This window comes from Megalopta genalis, chromosome 12, assembly GCF_051020955.1.
Source record: "Megalopta genalis isolate 19385.01 chromosome 12, iyMegGena1_principal, whole genome shotgun sequence".
NCBI lineage: Eukaryota > Metazoa > Arthropoda > Insecta > Hymenoptera > Halictidae > Megalopta > Megalopta genalis.
In genome coordinates this window covers 2,650,204-2,666,645 of record NC_135024.1, presented here as the reverse complement: position 1 = coordinate 2,666,645, position 16,442 = coordinate 2,650,204, and the positions used below count along the sequence as shown (strand labels likewise).

The 16,442-nt window shown below is 36.9% G+C and overlaps 2 protein-coding genes across 14 annotated transcripts in view; one reads left to right on the top strand and one right to left on the bottom strand.

Moving 5' to 3' along the window:
* Positions 1-8: 8 nt before the first annotated feature.
* On the bottom strand, positions 9-13,877 carry Spn (protein phosphatase 1 regulatory subunit spinophilin). 13 transcript variants are annotated; one of them, XM_076525484.1, is made up of 20 exons: positions 13,255-13,876; positions 11,766-11,866; positions 11,392-11,664; positions 9,734-11,307; positions 7,466-8,738; positions 7,183-7,203; positions 6,862-7,086; positions 6,496-6,682; positions 6,045-6,308; positions 5,605-5,966; positions 5,138-5,387; positions 4,638-4,691; positions 4,169-4,474; positions 3,696-4,082; positions 3,359-3,620; positions 3,048-3,260; positions 2,840-2,980; positions 2,621-2,727; positions 2,292-2,546; positions 9-2,009 (listed from the first exon to the last, which is right to left on the bottom strand). In XM_076525484.1, exons 3-19 carry the CDS (start codon positions 11,652-11,654, stop codon positions 2,295-2,297), a joined length of 6,141 nt encoding a protein of 2,046 aa, XP_076381599.1. In that variant the 5' UTR covers positions 11,655-11,664; positions 11,766-11,866; positions 13,255-13,876; the 3' UTR covers positions 9-2,009; positions 2,292-2,294. The 13 variants fall into 13 exon arrangements, with proteins under 13 accessions (XP_076381599.1, XP_033340586.2, XP_033340589.2 ...); XM_033484695.2 differs by having other exon boundaries at positions 9-1,520; XM_033484698.2 differs by having other exon boundaries at positions 9-2,422; positions 2,486-2,546.
* A 1,792-nt stretch (positions 13,878-15,669) lies between these two features.
* Positions 15,670-16,442, top strand: part of nudC (nuclear distribution C, dynein complex regulator) — a 186,011-nt gene continuing 185,238 nt past the window's right edge. The window contains exons 1-2 of the mRNA XM_033484705.2: positions 15,670-15,865; positions 15,952-16,029. Coding sequence (XP_033340596.2) covers positions 15,791-15,865; positions 15,952-16,029 — 153 coding nt within the window. The 5' untranslated portion in view covers positions 15,670-15,790. The remainder of the gene's footprint in view (positions 15,866-15,951; positions 16,030-16,442) is intronic.

The following is a 16,442-nucleotide window of genomic DNA, read 5'->3' as shown; positions in this document are numbered from 1 at the left end:
TATGAATATACTGTATGAATTACTTTTAATTAAAACGTTTAAAGAGTATTTGTTGACAATACTTTTTCATAGACAATATTAAAAAGCTGCCGTTCACGCAACTCCCACATTCCGTTTTTATGCATGGAACCATAAATTTATCTCCTTCTCGTGAGCAATAATTTAAAATGATCGTCAAAAAATGTATGAAAGAACATTTAGATGCTATGCAGCTCCACAGAGATGTATAGGTTTTGGTTCTTGGGCTAGACTATTACTTTTGGACAAGTGTTTATATCATCGTTAATTCACATTACCTAAGCCATTCGTTGAAAATCAACTACAAACTTATCGTAAATCAGTCGGTTTTTATCAAATGTCTGCTCCTAGAAAAATTGCAATACTATTCATAAACGAATTGCAGGACGTTCTGATCCCGAAGGATTATTTTTGTTTCACTCAATAAACGTACGCACGCTTCCAAAAACGAATATTTTTGATTACCCTGAGACGCAAAACTGTTTTTCTTTTTGATGAAACTCCTGTTTTTATTTTCTTTTCTCTTACTCTCTCCTTTTTGTTCAGTTCCTACATTTCGTTGTACGTGACAACAGAAACAACAAGTATTAAATGTTTTTTTTTAAATATATCATGATATACGAAGTACGGTTTAAAAAATGGAGGACCTTTGATAAACGCTTAAGTTAGGAAATGAAAAACTATTTTCTATAAAGATATTATGACACTATAGTTATGCCTCTTACACGCCTTACGACATACTCAGTTTTTTTTTCGTAGATTACAGTATTATTGATCGTTCCATTGTGTGTATTATGTACATTGTGTGTATCAATGCCAAATACTTTGCTTCTGCGGTGTTTTCGTGCGAGAAGGAAACTTGATTTTTTTAAGAAACTGTTGACACGCTTGAAACAGTACGAAGAGACAACAAAGTAGTTAACATTGTACAATTACGTTTAACATTATCATAAATAAGTATACGTACAATAAGGTACGTTGTCTACATAATATCCAAGCGAGTCCCGTGATTATTATTCCCGAATGAATATTCAGTACGTGTCCTCGTTTGGTTAGTGGTTTTTGTATCAACATACATTATAATATCCACGCATATATGGGGATCTCGCTCGACGCATCGAAGCTTTCGCAGTACATTATACCACTAATCATGTGTTAATAAAGATTAAAACTACGAAGTCGCATGGAATGTCTAAAGTATACAAAAGAACGCTAAAGAAGTTCATCACATAAGTTAAAAATTATCGTCGCAATAAAATCGACGTTGTGCGGTTACACTAGTACTTCGTTCGCGTAGTATAAATTTCGCAGGATTTAAAAAGTAGAACGAATGTCTAATACAAACATTAAAAATGGTGGCAACGTGATCTTGCTAATACTTTATTTAGATATCGATTTGAGAAAGAAATGCAATCAACTGACTGGATCGTTCTGAAACGTACCAAACGAATTTTCGATGGAATAAATACAGATGAATAGAGTTCCTTTGTATGTCGATCAATCTACAAATGGGAAATTTTTATAACACGTATCTTATTGACAAAATACAAATTCGTTGATAGTTCAATGATGTACATAGTAAATTCATTTTTTTCCAAGGATGAAATATATTAGAACTCTAAGTTCACTATCGTTTCGTGAAATAGATTACGAAAAACCGTCATTACACAATCAAATCGATAGTAAAAATAAATACAGAGACAACAATATTCTATTAACGTGAAACTTGCATTGCCTACGAAATACATACTTAAAATTATTTAAAAAAGAAAAGAAACTCTAGACAATCAAAGGTTTATTACAATTTATCTAAATGGCTTGAATAGTTTTTACATACATATCACGTGTATACGTCTGGCATTGTAGGCATGCATGCATAATCATACATGCTCTCTTTTCCTTGGTTCGTATTCATTGTTGCTTCATAAATAATAATTAATACAAATACTACAAAATCAATGAAGCAACACGAATACAAAAGACACCTATACCTATATAAATAAATGCAAAAATTAAGAAATTACGAAAACTTAATAGTCGTGTATAAATAATCAAAGTTCAAGATTTCGGATAGCTAAAAATTCGATCAAGTATATTCATTTCATTCCGACTGCTTAATCGCGGCAATAGAATTAAATACAAGACGGAAGAATTGAGAATACATACACTACGAACATCATTGGAATATCGTACACAAGATTTCCATATGTCACCGAGTTATTTTGCAATATTATTGCATTTCATAATGGGCATAAGTACATAATTATACGCACAAACTATTTCTTTCTGGCAGCCTTCTCTGCTTTTCGTCGGATGCGTTCCATTTCCTTCCTTTCCTTGCGTTCACGCTCCGCCTGTGCCCTAAGTTCTTTCAATTTTCGTTTCAAGTGAGACTTCTCTCCTCCTGAAATACCGAAACCTTTCAGGTCGCGAGTCTCTAATCGCAGAAGATTTACGCCATTAATACCAGTTTCCATGAAGCGCGGCGCAAACCGCTCCAAGCCCATTCCAGTTAACCATTGGCACACCTAAATAATATATACAATTAATTACGGAACAATCGTTTATGAAAGTAAGCCATTTTAAGCGGTTGCACACTTACTTGTTCCTTGGACCAATCGGTAATTGGGGCATTTTGCCAAAAGTGAGATTTCTTGTCACCTAAACCAAAGTCACTTGGATGAGGAGGCAACCAAACTTCACTCGCATCTAGATTTGCAACGTTGTACGCACAAGCAAGACATTGGATAGAAATAGACATTAACGTATGCATGGAAAAAAAGATTTGTTTAGCGACGACACTGTGATATGTTTCTACTACCTGTCTTGGATGGGCTAGGATCAGCAGCAGGCGGGCTCACTGATCCACCAGAAGACAAACTGGAAGGTGAACTACCTGGATGATGCCAAGGCGTCCCACTGCTCCCCACTACATTCGTTGAAGGAGTAGTAACTTTCTTCACTGTAATGATAAACAATTAATCAGGAAGGAACTCCACCGTATACTCGTTCATTGTCAGATATGTCACCTCTTTGATTGGCCTCGTTAACAGCCTGTCTTATTTCTTCCACTAAATGATGGGTCACCAAAGTCGGATCACTATTGTGTGGGTTATTTAAATCACTAAAGTCTCCGGAACTCTCCCTCGAAGAAGACATGTCGTTACCGCCAAGCCGTCTTTCCCTCTCAGCGAGAACTTGCTTTAATTGTTCCGCTAAGGACGCCGGTGGTCCAGTTAAATCTACGTAATAATAACAATTATTTCATATCCAATACTTCACAATTTAACCTTCACATCTCTCTCTCTCGATTGTGTTCAGATAAAGAAAAATAAAGTACTTTTCTGAGACTGCGGCCAACTTTGCTCCGTCATAGCTCGGACTTGCGAACTAATCGTACTATGCTGTCGAATCGCCGTGGGATGCGTGGGTTCCATATGCTTACTCTTCAGCGAACTAATCGAAGAACTACTGGAATAGGAACTCAAGTTTGATTGCTTCGACGTCAAGTCGTTTGGCGATCTACTGCTAGCGTCTTGAGATAGAAGCTTGGAAGAAGAATCCTCGTCTGTATTGTCTCCCGACTCGTCCAAACCGTAGTCCTGAAGAATTGATAGGATGAAATAAATGTTTGCCTCCCCCTCTTGAACACACAATATTAAATCACGTGTACATACAGAACTGCTATTGCTAAGGCCACCGGATCGTTTAGGAAGCTGCCGGTTCGCTAAACCTCCTCTGCTAGCAAGCTCGGCCTTACTTTTCCCTGCAGAGTTATCGAGAAGTCGATGAGCTGGTACAGCTCTGTCTAGTTCCTCTTTGACTGGCAACGGTAGTGGCAACTTCCTCTCAACTGTTGCTGTCTTGTCCCCATCGTCCGGACTACTAAGATCCGATGTCTCTGTATCCGAGAGCTGGCAACTAGTAGACGAAGATGGTGGCGGTAATTGACGTCGAGATAATTGCGGTGTCACAATTCTAGCCGTTGTGCCATCGTATGGTAATCTCACCGGCAAACCAAATCTTCTCTGAGTCTCGGTTAATTCTACTTCCAATGTGATTACCTGAGGACAATTCATGAAAATCCTCAATATCATTATACATCACGTTTCATTCATATGTTAGTTATTAATAGTAGCAGCTAGCGTACCCTATCCTTCAAACTCTTCACAAGGGCATTGTACTCCGTATCTTTCTCTTGCAACAACTGTTGGTAGAATTCGTCTCGAGATGCAATGTCCGCACGGAGATCACGTGCTGCTCTTCTTGCTCTCGCATACTTCTGTTGCAAAGCGGCATTCTGCGCTGTTGCCTGAGCCAGCATTTCCCGTGCTGTCGCCAAATCTTGTCTGGCAGTGCCTAAGGCTCTCTCAGATTCATGGAGTCGCAAGCCGGATTCACGTAATTTCGCTGCATATTCCTCTCTACCTGCCCCGCTGTTTTCCAAGTCTACAAGCTATAAATTGAAAGTATAGAATGTAATTGATTGCAACACAAGACCAACAGGATTCGATACATATGGTAAGAATGGTATGGAAAGCATATGCATGATTTCATGGATAAAAGCGTGCGATGTAGAAACACATAAAATAGCTTTGCGAAAAATCTGATGTGTTTACCTTAGCTTTCAGCTTTTCCACCTCTCCATCTGCTAATGCTAGTTTATACTGACTCTGCAAGCAGCGAACAACGAACACAGTGCATAAGCAAAACCAAAAATATATTTACTCCTATGATCTCCTATGAGGATGTGCTGAGATGTGTACACAAAGTGGCGGTATAACATAGTATGTATATATACATTTATATACAATACTGTATAGTGCATAGGTTTTTACTACTTACACTTTATCATAAAAGATGAATGTGTAAAACATTAGATATACTTCGTGCAGTAATAAAATAATGCAAAAGTGCGCTACGCTGATTATTAAAAAAACTAATTTGAAATAACATCACATGTTTCTTAACACTACAAGAGAAACTACTTCATGATAAGTAATGAGACCACGTCATGTATTTCTCATTAATTATACATTTAAGAATAATAAATGGAAAGTGTGGCACAGCCTATGTATACTAACACGTTCCTTATCATCAAAAAAATAAAATTACTTACCTCTTGTAAAAGTAATCTCAGGCTGTCTACATCGCTCTGCGTGGTAGGTGTATGCGGTGGTAATGATGAACTAATGATAGGAGATCTACTCCGACCAGAAGCTGATAAATAACTTTCGATAGGACTGTGGGGAGGCTCCCCTTCGGAACACGATGACATGGCCGGAGATCCTGGTATCGCACCCATGCCCCCACATATCTCTTCCCCAGATCGTTGACCATCAGGCGAGGCATCCGAGAAATTCAGTTTCCTATAGCAACAGCAGAGGCATTCGCGTGAAAACATTTTACACGTCTGCAGCTACGTAAATAGTTTATAGGACTTCTAGTTCCCCTCAGTACCTCAAGAGACCTCGTGTCATCATTAAGGTGGCCGTAAGTTGTCGTCATAGACATTGGCGAGCAAGGATAAACCATCATTGGGAACTTACTTTAAAAAAAAAGATCGTGTAGAAAGTTAGCTAATACCTAGCAGAGTTAGCTTGTTGCTGTTGTTCCCTTTCCTTATCCGCCTGAAGACTTTGTTGTATTAGCATAGCTACTTCAGAGTTCGGGTCGCGTTCTCTGCCGATCACGAAACGCACAAGACCTGAAGTATTTCGAAGAACACTGGCTGCATAAGCTTGTGTAACCCCGACTAAAGATTTTCCGTCCACTTCAACAATTTGATCGTTTACTTGTATTCTCCCTTCTCGCGCGGCTGCCCCCTTCTCAGTGATGGTCTTTACGAATATACCCAACTTTTCAAGCCCTGCATCCGCACCAACACCCATTCCAATAATACTTAAACCGAGACCCTCGGGTCCTTTCATCAGCTCTACCGGAAATACCTGAAAACATATTTATTTATCATTATGTAGAAATTTTTTGATGCAATCATGTGTTCTGAATATGTGTTTTACAAGCACCTCCATCTTTTCCACCCGTTTTTCGAGTTCGTACTCGGCACTCGCAGCAACGGGATCCACATCTTCGTTATGACGATCGTACTCGTTCACCGAATGAGTGGAATAAACTCTCATTGGCCCCGTGTCGAATGTAACTTTAGTCATTTTCTTCACTGGTATATTTGCTGGATAATCCTCCTTTTCTTCATCCGACTCCGGTATTCCAGCGACCTCCATCCAAAAGTGGCCATCCTCAAAGTAGTGCACTCCATTCTCCACCAGCACCTGAGTGATCATTAATACGTTTCATTTATTATTATTATATTTTCACCATTACTACTGTTACAAATAGATTGCGGAGCTTTATGGATTTATAGGATCTGTGATCTTTTTATTTTAACTGTAAGGAACCTTTCAGCCAAGTAAGGAACGTACATAAAAATCCACGGTCTAATTATCACCACAATCTTACAATTTTTCCTGGCATTGGCGGCATGTACTCATCCTGATGCTCAGTCTCTGTATCGTCATTAGTTTCGTGAGTATCGTTCAAGCTGCTAACTGAACCAAGAAGACCACTTTCGCTTCCCGTTACAGAACCCACTTGACTCTCCGTCAACGAGTCTATGGTTAAATCGCTACGTGATCTATGGGATAAACTGAAAACAACAAAGATTTAAATATTGTTGAAAGTAAATAATTATCTGTTTTACATATATCGGCACTGAACGGCCTCGTTTGCGCTCAATGAACTAATTAGAAATAAGGTCATAGCGCAAGCCGCAAAATATTTTTATATAAAATGAAAATAAAAACATGAAAGACCAAACTGATTCACCTATAATCATTAGTGGTGCTATTAATAAGACTGGTATCTGGAGCAGACAAGACATCGGAGAGCCAATCTGGGGTATTATCTTGATCCTCTCTCTCCCTCTCTTTATCCAGCTCTTTGTTCTTATCAATAGAATTTCCATCGTTTATAGCCTCTGCACTCACGGTGGGTGACAGCAGTCTTGCTATTTCTTGTGCTTCCTCATCCGATAATAAAGCCGATCCTTGTCTAATTGATTATTTATACAGTTCAGTCTTGCTCTCACACTTTAATATCATGTTCAATGAAATCAACGTGAAGCCATAAAGTAACAATTAATCTTACCTTATTTTTTTCTCTAGGATGCTGCGGCCCCAATAGGTAACGTGATTGTTGGTAATTGCATTGAAATAAACATGAATAGTAGAAAATATTAGAATTCAAATGAAAGAAAAGAAAAGCTATTAAGCTTATCGCAAGTTGCCATAAAATTATTTGCTATGCAACTAGAATTATCAATTTCATATAAAAAATTATTTATATTGAAATAGATACATCCTATAAATTTTTATAATTTGTAGATCCTAAAATAACTTATATTTTTGAGTTTTATGATTTAAGTGCTTACCGAGAACTCAGCAGGTTTTCTGCTTCGTCAGCAGTCATGGTGTCCGGTGTTACAGGAACTGCTTGGTTCAGATTAGTTTTAGACGGAATTTCTATCGCACTCTTCGCGGTATTTTGTTCGTTAATAATGTGTTGCGTGTCCACTGGTGCGTATTCCAAATTTGTGATGGTCTTAGTGTCGCTTGAATCGCTATCTTCGTGAATACTGCTTTCCGTTGCAACGTGTTCAACAACTTGCTTTTTATCCGTATGTTGTTGAGGTATAATTGCAGAGGATGAGCTTTGAGATGCATTGAGTTGTTGCGTCGAGTTTGTAGAGTTACTTTCCTGCAGTCGTAATTTAGCTAATTCAGCCTTGAGTTTCTCCTGTTCCCACGTCGTCTGAGGTTGATCCGATTCCTCCGCAGTTTTATTTAAAACAGTGCTTACTGTCTGGGAATTGGATTTGGATGGCGGTGCTGTATTTCCTGCTAGTGTTACATATTCCTTTTGGCTGGCAGGCTTTGAATTTACTTTAGAGGCGTTCACGTGATACGCAGTCTCGTCCAATTCTGTTTCTTCATTAACAGGCTTCTCCAATGGATTATCAGTATTGTGAAGATTCGAGATTGACGAGCTCTGACTTGTATTTAAAATGGCTTTGTCAGATTGATCCTTAGTATCGACCTCCGTGAAACTCGATCGTTTGCCAGACACTTCCTCCTTGTTCTTTATCTTCTCCTTCTCCCACAAAGAACTCTTACTTTGATCATTTTTGGCATTCGAAACGATCTCGGCAAACGCATGCTTCTCGTTGATAATGTTCGACTTCGGCTTATTATCTAAGATTATATTTTGATTTACTTCTGTGATCACTGAATTGGTTCGTCCATGATCGTGATTACTATCTTGCGATATCTTATTATGGCAACTTTTTGTTGAATCAGTTTTTATCACTGCGTTCTCCTCTATGCCCGCTTTCACTTGAGGTTTAACTTCGTTATTTTGTGGAGAAACATCCTGGTGTTGCATTTTTCTTGCATATGGCGAGGGTATTGGTATATCTTTATGTTCTAGAGCTGGATACTCTTGATCCGAGCTAATTACCGACGGTGGTCGTTGTCCCAGTCCAGCTGCTTGCAAATCGACACGTACGTGAGAACGTCGAATGACGGTGGTTGTATCTGTTTCACTGAATCTTGAATTTTTATCTGAAGCGTCCTTCTCCGAAATAGTTTCCGTGTAGGATGCAGGCTTTTCTTGATCTTCAGGTTCCAAATCATAACTGTTCCGACCTTGAAAAATGATATTATTATGTCAAATATGCAAAAACACATATAAAAGAACATAATCATTTAAAATGGTCATATTAAAGTACCTCGACAATCAATGCAAAGCAGTCGTAGACACATGATAATTGCACCTTTTGTGTATAGAATGATGAAAAATTTTCAAATTAAACTTCTTACACAAAAAATCACAATAAAAAGTAAACTATAATATCTCGTTAAAATAATTTTACTACTTCAAATAATTCGGAAAATTGAACTACACAAGCAATATAAACAAACTTTGGTAGAAATTATTGTATTTGGTAGAATGCGTATAATAGCGCACATACTTTGCATACAATTTTTATGCTATATCATTACACATTGCTGACACTATCATTTTAGGGAACACGTTTCTAAAGAACACATCAGGAAATATCCAACTTTTCCGTAATTCCACATTCCACAAAACAGATATAGCTCGACAATAACAATTAATTTTTAACAAATCTTTTTTTGTTAACACTACTGGAAAAAATTGATCGGAAATTGAAAAATACTTTTCTGAAGAAAATGCTGCAAAGTACCACCAGACAGAAGCAGAACAGAATACACAGAGATTTCTATAAATAATACTGTTGAAACCGGTAGGAGGAACCAAGATCGAGAAGAGGAGGAAAAGGGGAAAGAGGAGAGTTTCCTCCTGGGCTTTTACTTTTTAGTATTTTGGCAGACAGCCACAGTAAAATATCAAAATTTAAATACGTTATTAAATAATTATTTTTCAGCAATAAAAAAAGAAATTGTTGAAATGCAATCAACCAATAACTATATTTACGTTAAATTCGTGTCTTTTGTATATATGAATAATATACATACATATGTACATATATGTATATATTGTTTCATGTTTTGTGACATAATTATTGAGTATTCAAACGTGTATAGATCGTATTACGTACGTTTGTTTAGATGTGGATATAAATCATGTTACAGAATATGATTCGCATATACTATACCCGTATGAATATTTTCAGATATTTCCTTATCTGCCTTGTCTTCTTTACTATCCTTGGAAGGGGAGCTAGGGGAGCTCATACTAGAAGAAGCGCTATCCGTACCTCCAGAAGGTGGTCTTAATTCCGGATCCGGAGATTTTGAAGATTCTATTTTCCTTTCATCTGCCAGATTATCTTTTTTTCTGACCGTATTGATACAGGATCTGGCCCAGTCCGGTCTTGAATCAGGTCGGACAACTTCATCCTTGGATTCCACATCTAGCATCTCTCTAGAATTCTTTAGATCGGCCGCTTTCTTCAAGATTTCATCGTTCTTAGCTAACCATTCGTTTCTCCATTCGGAAGTCTTCGGCGGTGAACGAATCGAATTTGTAGGATAATTTAAATACTCCGGAGCATCGAGCAGATCACTATCTTTCCTGCATCTGTTTTCATAAGAGATGCTAGTCATATTCTCTATTGACATGCTCCGCGTTGGACTAGATATATCAGAATTTCTGTCATAAGGAGAAACGTGTGATTTCGATTGCGAGTATATATCAATGCTTGAGCTTGCGTGTGGATTCTTCGAACATAGATTTGTTTCCGAGTTGCTGAAGCCTTTTGCATGTTGAGCAGAAGTATTTTTTGATATGTCTGCATTCCGTGAATGTGCTTTGGCTACAGTGTTCTTCTGTACAACCGCGTACTCAGGTATGAACACATCTTGCGTTCTTTCTGCTGCCGGAGTGACAGCGTTTTTCGAAATTTCCCGTTGTTCTTGGTTTCTTTGGAAATGTTTGTTTTGTACATTCGTGTTCTTTTGTACAACCGCGTACTCTGGTATGGTGGGCGAAGTATCAAAATATTTATTTATAGTAGCATACTCTGGACTACTAGGAATATCTGAAGGGGACACGGCTGCGATGCTTGCCGGCCTTTCCTTCTTCACGTTTGAAGAATTTCTTGTCGGTGGTAGAGGTGGAGGCGGAGATATGGCTGCCGACCTAACAGAACAAAAGCTTGCGGATCTTGTGGCTGGATTAGTAGAGATATCCGTTGGTCTTTTCACTTCGTTATCAAGGTTTGCTGAGTTTTGTCCATGTCCTGCGGAAACAGAATCGACGTTTACCTTATTTGCACTCTGATTCAATGAGCTCTGGACTACAGATCTATTCGGATCCGAATTATATCTGCTCGGTCTAGTTTTCGAGAAATGGCTTGTCCAATTTTTCTGCTTTTCAATTAATTCTTTCGAGTTCAATCGCCGTTCAGGTTTCTCTGGTTTTTCCGGCCTATCATCCAAGCGATTTTCTTTCCCATAATTTTTATCAAACTTTCCAAATCCTGACCGTGATTTATGTTTATCTGGCACATGATCGAATCCATGGTTGTGACCATTTTCAAAATGTCTTTCAGCGTTCAAGGCTGGGACGCTTGCACTCCAATTACTCAGGTGGTCCCTAGTTCCTGGAGGCGATGGTGATCGAGGACGGGGCGATCTAGCCGGCGATGTACAGCCTGATCCAGAATTTGCTGAACTAGAACGTGATCTTAAACCGTGTAGGTTGCTGGGCTTCGCGATTCTGTCGACCCTGTAGAAAATTTATAAGATAGATAAGTAATGCACCATAAGATAGATAAGAAGTGTTTATCGGATATTTCATGTATATATTTACGGTTTGTTTGGCTTATTTTCTTCCCCAAGTTTCTCAAAAAGTGCTCTTGCATTATTGAAACGAGCAACATGACTTTCTGTTCTAACAACTGTGACTTGCGTAGGAGATTCTTTTAAAGGCACAGCAGGTTCTTTGAAACCATCCGACAGAATATTATTGGACCTATGGTTTAAATTGTCCAGTTGTGGTTTTGATTGGAAGATGTTTGCAATGGCTGACACTTTTGAACCACTAACACGTTTCTTTTCTTCCACAGTTGCCATTGTTTCTGTTCTTTTATATAAAGGAAACAAAGAATATAAATTCTTGCAATAATATTTGGTATTAAATCAAATTTCATTATGAAAATTAAAAACAAATAGAAATATCAATACCTGGACCGTATTTATATAAAAGTAATGTGAATTTTAAAGCCTGATATGCTTCAGCCCATTGTCATTCATATGTTTTTTATATTAAGCATTTTTTGGATGATCTGAAAAAAGAAATAGTAAAATAGAAAAATAATTTTCATGAATTAATTCAAATATATCATTGAATTATCTTGCACTTGTATATCTATTGTGCATGGTCATTGTACATTAATGCAGGTCATTGATCTGATAGCACTTGTAATACTTCTTTGAGATACTGAGCATATTCTTTGATAGCATTAGTGAAGCATTTTATTAAGAGATTACATTAGGTATATCTGTCCCTGATTGTCTGAAATGATTTAAGTTAGACTTAAATGGAGGGCATAGTATACAGAGGTGGGGTCTTGTCTGGGCTTCACCCTCCCATTGCCATAGCACACCATGCTCCTGCAATCAATACTTGAATCCTTTCTCTGTAGTTGAAGTATGAAAAGTGGAAGCATACACATGTTATGAGCTCATATTATGTACCTTGTATATAATGTGTAAAGCCTTTGTAATAATAGACTAAAGTTAACTGTACCTTAAAATAAATAATGAAGTTAATGCTGCAAACTTTCACTTATAAATTTTTTATTATAGTTTGAGTGTGCCACACAAAATGCATCAAATTGTGCATAAATTGGATAGAACAATATATTTCATAAGAAATAATCTCAAAAAATGTTAATTATGGAGTCTTATGTGAACACAGTGTCCTATTAATATATAATTGAGGGAAATAAACTTATACAGCAGACTAGATATTTTAAATGTCTCAAAATTGAAGTGAAAATGGTATGATTTTATGATTAACAATATATATCTTTGAATAAATAAACTTCTATATTCAGTATTAAAGGGGATGTAGGATATGTAGAGTAGCCATGCACACATTTTATAAACACACTTCTTTAGAAATATAATAACATGCTGACACAGTCATATCTTTTGTGTAACACATTATCCACATGACACATTCATATAAGGAAACAATTTGATTGATAAGATAATAGTAATACTTGGAGATTTTTATAACTTAATAAAATTTCGAATATTTGAATTTTTAAAGATCTTTACTTTCGTTTGGAAAGCATATTTAACGCGTATAAATAATAATTTTTATATTGTCGATTTTCTTGTTAATCAATACATGATATTTAAGGTTTACTTCCTTTTTGTGCCGTCTGATAAAAATCATGCATTTCCGTTTTGAAAAAAAATGTCCCCATATTGACGCGATATCGTTTTACGATATTTACTTTGACAACGCGCATATCTTGTGTCCGAACGATAAACAGTTGCAGATAAATCACGTTAGAAGCGTTATTTGTCGAACAAACGTACCAGTAAATTAATGATTGAACAACATGCATGTACATAAAATTGAAATCAAATTACGTAATATTGAAGCCCTACTTTTATTATCAATCATTCAGAATGTTTACAAAAATTCAAGTAAACGTACGTAGCATTTCGCCATTATAAAGGTGCTGGCCAACAGATTCGAAGAAAATTTGGGATTATACTTAGCATCGGTGGTTTTCTTGTTCGTCATGTAATTTCATAATCAACGTTCAATCCTTAGCGATAAGAATGCACACGATCGAGCGGAATTACTTTTAAACGAAATATGTCAAAATGTTTATAGAATTTGCTAACTAACCAGAGGTGTCACCATGTGCACGAAACCATTTTCCCTTTTACAAGATGTATTTTCGATGCTTTCGCGACTTCTTTCTCGCGACAGCTCGATTTTCTTTTCGTACGAAAGAGAGCGCGACCGAAATTATTCCTTTTCTTGCAAAATATTAAATAAATACAATAGGACTTTCGCACTTGTCTCTGTCAGGATCGCTTATATTCGTGACAGACGCTCGTTACCGCGAATTTTTTCACACTTTCGTCCTAGAATAGTATTCCGCACAGCAATCCCGAGCGCGTGAACCGGTATCGCTTTTAATTCTAGTTTTCTAAACAACCACTACTTATTTCCAAGTTAATCGCGATAGGATTTTACATCGCGAAACACTTTCACAACCGGCTGTGATCTGCCCGTGTCAACAACCCGTGAAAAATGGTCCAAGATGGTCGTCATTCCTTTTTAAAGATGGCGGCCCTCGCACGTCGCTAGGGACTTTAGTCCCGACAGATTTTGAATAAAAAAAATCTTGTTCTCATGTTGGATAAGGCATTTCATTTAAATTTAGATATACATATGTATATTATCAAGGTCTAACGGAACGTGCATGATAAAATATTCTTCTATAATAAAACGGGTATAGGAGAAGTAACAGATTTGTCTTAAAATTGATAGAGAATCTTAGAAACTTATTATTATATCTATTTAAATACATATTTCTCTGTGATATCAGCTAAATATTGGATTAAGTCCCTAGAAGTTTTTAATTTAATAGATACAAGATTTTCAATCGAGATATTCTTACCTTCGTTCCAACGATAAGGATTGTACGTATACAATGAAGAAGAAAACCGTAAGTTTTTATCGTAGAGAATAAAGTAAACTCTTATTGCAATGAAATTACTTCTTTTTTTATCCATTATATACATGAAAATATTTTCGAATTGAAAAAAAGAATAAAATCAACAAAACATAGCTACTCAGAGTTGTCCGTAAGATTGTATCATTTGAGTTTCAAAGTATTTGTACAATTTCCAGTAAATTAAACACGAATATAGTCCCTGAGCTTTGCACATACAGTGCGCCTGCGCACACAAGTCTGTGTATCGTGAACATAGTTTCAGATTTGTCTATTTTAAAATAGTGTTCTGTTATTAAAATTTCTTCACATAGTAAAATTAGTCTCAAATGTGTCAGCAAAGTGAGTTACGAATGTGCACGATAAGAACAATTTTTCAAGTAGCATCTAGTTCATGAAATTGTGAATGCTATGTTTCAAATAGTGTTGCGCACTTTCAATTCCAATTTCTTTAGTTAATACCTCTCCACTCTTATTTCCAATTTCTTCTAGTTAATATCTCTGCCAATCTTTGTGCTTTACACTGAAATCTTGAATAAAAAGATAATATGCTAGAACGTAGTGTGAAATTTTGATTGCAAGTATACTATTGTAGTTTAATTTCAAATTACAATCAAGGGAAGTGAAAATATTGAACAGACTGAGGATACTAAGTCCGTGACATAGAAATAGCATTGTGATAGAAAATAAATGACAGTGGCACCTCTTGTGGTAACATCTCGAAACTGCATTTCAATGTCCGTACAACGCCAATCGACGTAGCGATGAAATGCTCAAACTGGTAGACAATGTATATAATTATAGAAAATTACCTTCGTTGCATACACATTTCGAAGTGTGTAAAGCTCCTAGCTCCAGATTTACAAGAGTTGTTTGAATATACACGCTGTATGAATTTGTTTCCAAATCGTGAAACGTGCCATAATACGGATGGATTATACAGAATACTCGTTTCCAGCTAAGAAGCTTAAACGATTTACCGACAAAATGAGAAGAAACATGGGTTTACGAGCTGACACTTAAATTGAGTTTCTTTTTTTATTCTTAATAGAAAACGCCGGTGGCTCTATCTCTATTTATCAAGTAGCCACACATCTTTAGATAATACCATGTATGTAATCTGTACAGCAGACCTGCTGGATACGTAAAGTCATGTGACCACTCTACATCTTAAATTTTCTGAAGCTTCATTTTTACATGACAAAATAATTCATTAGGACATTTCTGTACCTCGTGTGTGTTTATAATAAACTCCCATAGTGCTGCTGCAGTAGAAATGGACTATGGCCCTATGGATGACCAGCAGAGTTTACTCTGTTCTAAGGCAGAGGTCATTACTTGTTCGCATTGATGAGGTGTTTGGTCGATAATTCGAGAAGTTTCGTGGAGTAGAAACGTGGTGTGGTAAGAAAGTGAGCCTTTCTGTTTCAGACGTCTGTGCGGAACATTTATCGTTTGTTACTCTGTGTGTCTCGAGATTTTTCTTGTGAAATCTGACGAACAATGTCGAGCAGCGAGGAGAAATTCGACGCAATGTTGCTGGCCATGGCCCAGCAACACGAGGGTGGTGTGCAAGAAGTGAGTAAATAAGTATCCTCGCCGGTATAGGTTATGTTTCACTTGTATATCATCAGCATTACTTTGAATTCGTCTTTGTTTCGCAGCTGTTGGATACAATATTTAGTTTCCTCGCAAGGAAAACTGATTTTTATACTGGCGGCGGCAAGGGAGCTGCAGAAAAGGTAATTACTCTCATTGTTGATGATGGTGCAACTGTCATCTTACCTCTGATTTTGTCATTTTCTAAGATGTTCTTTGTTCAAATTGATATTCGAGTAAAAAACGGTGAGTCACTAGGTCGTTCGCATATTTCTACGTTTTCGAAAGTATGGCTTTAACTGGTTTTCTGCATGAATCTAGAATGTAAACATCTCATGCCCACGTTGTTTTTTGTATATCGTACGAGTCCTATCGTGAGTTTTTTACTTGTAATTTGAGTTCATTGTGCTCAGCTCTGCTGTCTTCTTTGAAACACGCAACCAGAGTAAATTTAGAAATATTATTAATTCAGTAGCAGATGAGAGATCTAACATGTTTACATTACACTGTTTTCGCTTAATATGTCAGCTTCGATCCTTTAACAAACTTCTTAACG

What these genes read in the sequence shown, in the direction of transcription:
- Spn (XM_033484692.2), bottom strand. Translation starts at nt 11,654, where the DNA reads ATGGCAACTGTGGAAGAAAAGAAACGTGTTAGTGGTTCAAAAGTGTCA. An exon ending in CAACAAGCTAACTCTGCTAG is followed by an intron (nt 5,388 to 5,604) that starts GTATTAGCTAAC and finishes CTGTTGCTATAG; the next exon opens with GAAACTGAATTTCTCGGATG. An exon ending in TAACGAGGCCAATCAAAGAG is followed by an intron (nt 2,981 to 3,047) that starts GTGACATATCTG and finishes TTATCATTACAG; the next exon opens with TGAAGAAAGTTACTACTCCT.